This window comes from Corticium candelabrum, chromosome 14, assembly GCF_963422355.1.
Source record: "Corticium candelabrum chromosome 14, ooCorCand1.1, whole genome shotgun sequence".
NCBI lineage: Eukaryota > Metazoa > Porifera > Homoscleromorpha > Homosclerophorida > Plakinidae > Corticium > Corticium candelabrum.
In genome coordinates, this window is record NC_085098.1 from 987,861 (window position 1) to 994,726 (window position 6,866).

At 40.8% G+C, this 6,866-nt stretch overlaps 1 protein-coding gene across 1 annotated transcript; it reads right to left on the bottom strand.

Moving 5' to 3' along the window:
• Nucleotides 1-2,068: 2,068 nt before the first annotated feature.
• Nucleotides 2,069-5,883, bottom strand: LOC134190087 (uncharacterized). The gene is made up of 5 exons (XM_062658510.1): nt 5,707-5,883; nt 5,531-5,652; nt 4,019-5,462; nt 2,365-2,704; nt 2,069-2,312 (listed from the first exon to the last, which is right to left on the bottom strand). The coding sequence occupies exons 1-5, from the start codon at nt 5,765-5,767 to the stop codon at nt 2,237-2,239; spliced, it is 2,043 nt and encodes a 680-aa protein (XP_062514494.1). The 5' UTR covers nt 5,768-5,883; the 3' UTR covers nt 2,069-2,236.
• Nucleotides 5,884-6,866: the final 983 nt, after the last annotated feature.

Consider the following 6,866-nt stretch of genomic DNA (forward strand, 5'->3'; position numbering starts at 1 on the left):
CAGGGTGGTAGATTGCATAACATGGCTAACAAAGCATTGCAACATTTTTGTCTCCCAAAAGGCTGAAGAAAAAAGAGAACACTAGGGAAAGTGTGTCCCTATATGTGGTGGTTTCCCTCCGAAAAAATATTTCTATGGCGGCCAACTGAGACCGAGTACAGACATCCTTTAAAGATAGTCGTATCCGTGAAACAATGTCTTCAATAGCTACAACGACTCCTTTCTCTCCGTCAGCTCTCTGAAGACCTCCATGGCAAACCTTAGTCATAATTGATCTCACTGTAAGAGCAATAGACACTTGTGGTAGACACGGCGACAGTTGCAAGCTATATCGACACGGCAAGCTTTCTGGATTTGATATAGTGCGTTCGTTCAACTTCAACTCTTATCTTCTCTGGTTTGTTCGGCGTAGTTACAACGACAGCTGCGTCAACTTTTTCTGCCTTCGTGTCTCCTTCTTTTATCAATATAAGCCTGTCTGAATTAATTAAGAATAGAACAGTTTCTCCAACCATTCTAACTATAGCTGTTTTAGAGAAACTTTTGTCTAGCATACCCTTCAGCTCTCCTCTTGTTTTTCTAACACCCCTGTGTATAGACCAGTAACTACCGCAGCTCTGTCCAAATTTAAACGAGTAGATGGTCCTAACTTAGTAAGCTCTATCCAAGGTATCTTTTGGATACAACTTATCTCTGTGCCACCCTGCCATGGCATCTCTTCATTGATTAACTTCCATTGTAATTTCAGTGAGAGTATCATGTGCAAGCTCAATGGCTTAAGCGTACGACCTTCAATGGTTACTATCACTCTGCTCTCTAGCTGCACTTCTAGGGTTTGTTTTTAGCTTGACTTGGTGTTTTACCATAATGCTTAAAATGTTTTTTGCTGTCCTTTTGTGATAGCCCATGTTTTGCAAGAGTAAGAGATGTTATGTGCTTCTTTGTCTCCTTAACCGATTCGTCCTTGCTGTTTTTGGTTGTGCCTGTGGCAAAATATGGTCTGGGCTTGACGACTTGTTCAGAGTTCAGACAGAAGACTTGTTCAAAGAGACAGGTTCCCTGCAGTCTGCTTTGGCAGAGTGATTACTTGCAGGTGATACACTAGTATCTTGACTGGTAACAAAAGCACTATTTGCTGTGTGATGCAAAGTAGCGCAAAAATATGACAATAATGCTAAATCCCAAGCTACCGTTTGAGCGCCACTAGACAGTGCGTTTTGCACTTGACTGCTCAACTCATCAACAGCTTGAAAGCTTCCCCGTATACTACCACACCTCGATCCCTCCCTACGTTTGATTACCGTAATTTTAGAGTTGCGACAAAGAACCTAGCATAGCCTCTAAATTTTGGTAGAAAAGCACAACCTATTCGCTTCAGTTTTAAGAAACAGAAACCTACCTAGACGCTAGAATCGAAACCATATATATAGCTAGTTGAAAGCCAGAATATCTTACCATTGAAAACGTCTGCAGCTGCTCAAGTTCTTATCTGTGCCTCAAATCTCCAGGAAACACCCTTTCACTTTTTCTATAGAGTCTGACTAGCCTGAGTGTGTCAGAGAAGAAAAGATATTTTGCAAACTCGCAATTACAATGCGTCCTTTAGACGCTTCGCTTACCTTCTGCAATGAGCCTGTGTAGTAGAAATTGCATGGCAATGACCAAGAACCGTCTTCTTTCTCTCCGTAGCTGCTATATCTCTAGTTAACGATCTTTGCATCTTTCAAGGCAATCCTATACAATACCAGAAAAATAGTCAATATCATCAAAACGGCGTTGTCAGTGCGCTGCTGTCACGTGATTGTTAAACCTAACCACTTTTCTAAACCTACTACAATTTAAGTTAACAAAAGCGGTTTAGATTTAGAAGATAGCTGGTTTGTGGCAGGTGGAAACAGGTCAACCCCTAAACTATTATACCTTAACTTAGAACGACTTGTTGATGTGCGCTGCACTCCAATTGCCCGTCCGTACCCTAGCTCGTCCCTCCGTCCACGAAGGCATGACTGTAATCCTAGAATAGACGCGTCTTGGCCAGTTTGTTATGATTAAGAAGTTGTCATAACCCTTAATTTTAAAAACGTCAGCTATATTTCTATTAATTCATAAAAGGGGCTAAATATTGTTTCACATGCACAGCAATCTACAGAACACACAAAAACTGACGGTCTGCGAACAAAATGTTGACGCTAAAGTCTGAACATCGTTGTAACTATACTAGCTAACTAAAGCTGTCTCAAGATAATCCAATTTTTTTCTTTCGGAGATCCTTCCTTAGACGCTGCAAATATTCTTCATCAGGATATCCATTCCTGAAATACAACACATTGATTACTTTCCAACCGAAATCGTTAGTAAGCGTACTTTTCACGTCCTCCAGACTGGTTTGTCTTGTGACTTATACCATTCCACCAAACACGGAATCCTTTGACTTCTTTAAGAGATAACGGATAAACAGCAAATGTGAGACCACTGTCAAATGCTGTTTTTAGCAATGGTAACAATTCATTGCCTTCCCGGTCGTAGGGCAAATATGCATTTGCAGTTAGTCCTTCGTAAGCCATTGCAGAATTCCCGTTGTAGTAGCCAGAAGGTATATGGTACGTGATCTCTATTGTGCCTACGCCTTCATGACCAGGCAAGCTTTCTTTAAGATGCTTATAACTCATAGTTCCCGGTTGAATTTCTTTTGCAGTTCTTGTTTCTAGACAAAAAAGCATTTGACCTATTCTAAAGGCCGTATGTATAGATTTCCTAAGTGACTTACAGACGAAACAAAGAATACTTTTATTGTCTCACATATCAATAAACTTTTAAGCTTATAATAATTCTATACCGTATTCATTTGATTGACATTTAATTGACATAAATCAGACAAACTATTGGCAACCAAAGAAAGCAATTAGACTAATCCAAAGCTGTTGCAAGTTTGCTGAAATGTTGTTTATGCTACCGCAGTGCTCACTGGACGACTTCGTGATCAAAGTCAAGTTACTACAGAGGCGAGAAGCGTATACGTGTACAACGCAAATGCGGCAGCTATTTTAGTTTCTCACGCTAGAAGAATGTACAGTTTGCAAACCAAGGTCCAATCAAGAATCAGCATCCGATGATCTAGCATTTGCAACGAGTTTGTTGCGCTCACTACAATACACTGTCAACTCGAGCTTGTTCAAGTTACTAGTAGTGTAATGTTAGATCGTATTTGATCATTGGCACGTCAAGTTGACGTCTTCATATTATTTCTTCAAATCAAATGTGCTCCAGTCACTTCCAATTTGCGTAGCACCGAATCTAAATTACAGCTAGTGATTTCAAATCCACAACTTTAGACCATGTCAGAACAATATTGCGGCGTAGAATTTCAAATATAAACAATGTCAAATTCAATTTTGCTTGACTTTAATTTTTTCAAATTTGATTTGACATTCTCTAGCTTCATTTGAAAATGACATACCTCAAATTGTTCTGACTTAGTCCAAGGTTGATAAGACCGTCCGCGAATTTGATTTGACGTAATGTGAATTTGAAATCACTATAGCCGTCGGTTTGATTTGGCGTTTGTAATTTGAAGTGACTGGGAACTTATTTGATTTGATCGAATATGAAATTGATACGGCAATAATCAAACATCACACCAACTTCATGTGAAACCAAACAAACTAAGCTGAAGTTGACATAACATAAATTTGATGTGACAAAATAAAGCGTTCATTTATATGTGTGCAACGTAAATGAAATAATAAAGTTTGAATTGACAGACACCAAACGAAACGTGATGTGACTATACAAGTAAATTTGATCTAAAAATGTAGGTGCCAGCTACGAGAAAAGCTGGTACGAAGTTTGCAAAAGGACACAAGTTTGTTAGAGAATCACGACTCCTGAAAATTCAATCTCAACTTCAAAATCAAAAATTAACGCGAAATGCGTATTGCTACGTTATGCAACTGTATTCGAAAGCCATAGTAATTTTTAGTTAGAACTAAAACAACATGTTTATTATCTTCAAACTTACCAGCTGGACAATTCCCTTCTGGACCAGATTGTAAACAGTAAAATGCATCCGAATGGCCAGCACAATCGCTGTCCTCACAATCGACTGTTGAAGAGAAGCAACTGTTTGCTTCCCGACGAAATGACTGAAGCGAGTCCTTGTCTACAACAACCCTCACTTCTCGCACTGAAGTATTGGGATTGTCTTCAAAAAATGTTTGTATAGCGGTCAGCTGAGACCGAATAAAGACATCCTTTGAAGACAATCGTAGCTGTGATCCAATGTCTTCAATAGCTACAACGGCTGCTTTCACTTCATCAGCTTTCTGAAGACCTTCATGGCAAACCTTAGTCACAATCTCTTGTATTTCTTTCTCACTGTACGAGCTAGACACTGTGGCACACACAGTGACAAGATACCGATACGGCAAGCCTTCTGATTTTTTTATTCCAACTTCAACCTTTTTCTTCTCTAGTTTGTCCAGCGCAGTTACAATGATAGCTACGTCAACTTTTTCTGAAATCGCGGCTCCTTTCTTTATCAATATAGACCTGTTTGAATTGAAAACTCCGACCATCTTGGCCACAGCAGTTTCAGTGAAGTTTTGTTCTAGCATGTCCTTAATTTTTGATCTTGCTCTTCTAACATCATTAGATAGACCAGTAACTACTACACAATTTTGTCCAAATGTGAACGAGTAGAGAGTCTTAAGGTCTTTCCATTGTATCTTTCGCATCCAACTTATATCTGTGCTACCTTGCCATAGCATCTCCTCACAAGTTAGATCTTTCTCAACATCTCTTGCAATTTCAGTGAGAGCAGCACGAGCGAGCTCAACCTCTTGAGCGTCAGAACCATCAATGGTCACTATCACGCTGCTATCTGCAACTGCAGGGTTCCTTTTGATCTCAACTTGGTATTTTCCCTTAACAGTTAGAATGCGTTTTTCCAGCTTTATAGTAATAATAGTCCATGTTGTCTTAGCTAATTCTAGGTTAAGAGATGTGTGTTTGTCTGTGTCCGCAACCGTTCCTACAGCTACAGAATCATTGTCGCTGTTTATGCTTGAGCCTGTGGTAAACCTGTCTGAGTTTGGCAACTGAGGAGTTATCTCAGCAGGTTCTCTGCAGTCTGGATTGTCAGAGTGATTACTTGCAGGTGATAAAATAGTATCTTGGCTATTACCATCAGCAGTATTTGCTGTGTGATCTATAGTAGCGCAAAAATTCGGTGAGAATGCCAAATTCCAAGCAACCGTTTGAGAGCCTCTAGACACTGCTGTTTGCAGCTGACTGCTCAACTCATCAACAGCTTGAAAGGTTCCCCTTACTACCACACCTTCTCCCTCCTTACGGTCGATTGCCGTAATCTTTGAGTTGCGACAAAGAGTCATAAAATTTTTTAAACCGTAGAAAAGCACAACGTCTCTAGATAGAGTAGCTTCAGTTTCAAGAAACAGAGACATCTACATAACGTTTGAATGGCTATAATCGTTAGTTCATTAAACCACGCGTGTTTGCCAGAATGCCTCACCTCTGAAGACGACTGCAACTGTTTAGGTTCCCGTCTGTGCCTCACATCTTCAGACCACGCCCTCTCACTTTTCCTGGTTGAAAACAGACCCAAACCGCCAGGGCGTTGCAGAGAAGAACTTCCTACAAATGATATCTTGCAAACTCGCATCCATAGCCTTCAGATGTTTCGCTTACCTGCTGCCTTGCCTGCAGAGTTTTGACCGCGGCCACGTGCTCTACCTTGTCCACTAGCCATTAGAGCCGAACGACTTCAGTGAATTGCTTCTAAAAGTTTGTGTGACTTGAGTCAGGCCTCAGCTTACTAGGCGACTCACGTTTATCGACTCGACCGTCTCCGCACAGGCGTGTGACTGTCTGTGATTTGCATTTCCTGTAATCCGGGATAAGTTCGAAGAGCAAGACTGTTCGCGTAAGTATTTAGGGTTTAAAGTGGCGTCTGCAGGCTTTTCTGGCTAGCTAAGGTTTCAGTTGCAAACAGATAAGTGACAGCTTAAGTGGTGACTGTGGTGACTTGACTTCCAGAATGAAGAATCACTTTCGCGCTTGATTCAATACCTAGAGATAACGGACAGCCGACACATGATTCTAAACTGATTCTCCTACATTGTAATAATTGAGTATATAGGTCTATATCGAAAGTCTGTCTTCTGGCTTGGATTTTACGGAATGTCTGCGTCTAATAGTAGAAGAATGCATTTTACGTGCCAAAGAGCTTTGTTGTGCTGTTTTTAGTGCTCGCTTTCTGCTTTCTGTTTCTGCCTTGGTTTACCTAAATAACAACGGTTATTTATCACTAGGCTCCAGGAGCTGTACTAGGAATTCTTAAAGTGGTGTCCGCATTTAAAAGAGGGTGTGGTCATTAGCTTTATTCCTGTATGTAAGATGATACTAATCAAGTGTATTAAATTTGGTGTCCACTGTTCTATTTTGGATTGCCATATATGTAGTAATAAAGGTGCAAGCTCCTGCGTGTGCCACTTGCTGGTACTGGAATTTCTCATGGAGACCACACGCTCTCATCAGAGCTGTATATAGACTCTCATGATAGTCTCGCGTAGCCAGACCTTTTCCCGCGTCATACTTTCGCGAAAGTGTACGACGTGGGAAAAGGGTCTGGCTACGCGAGACTGCCTTCATGGAACACTTTGAATTCGCGCCCCAAGATCTGTCCTCACGTACGGCGAAAGTCTGGCACGCGGGACTAGCTGCCATCCAGGTGCTCACCACGTATTTAAACCCATGGCTAACAAGTTTTATAAAAGGTGCACATTTCGACAATTAGAGCATTAAGAATTCAGTGAATCTATCGACCAGTTTGTAACCAAGTTACGACA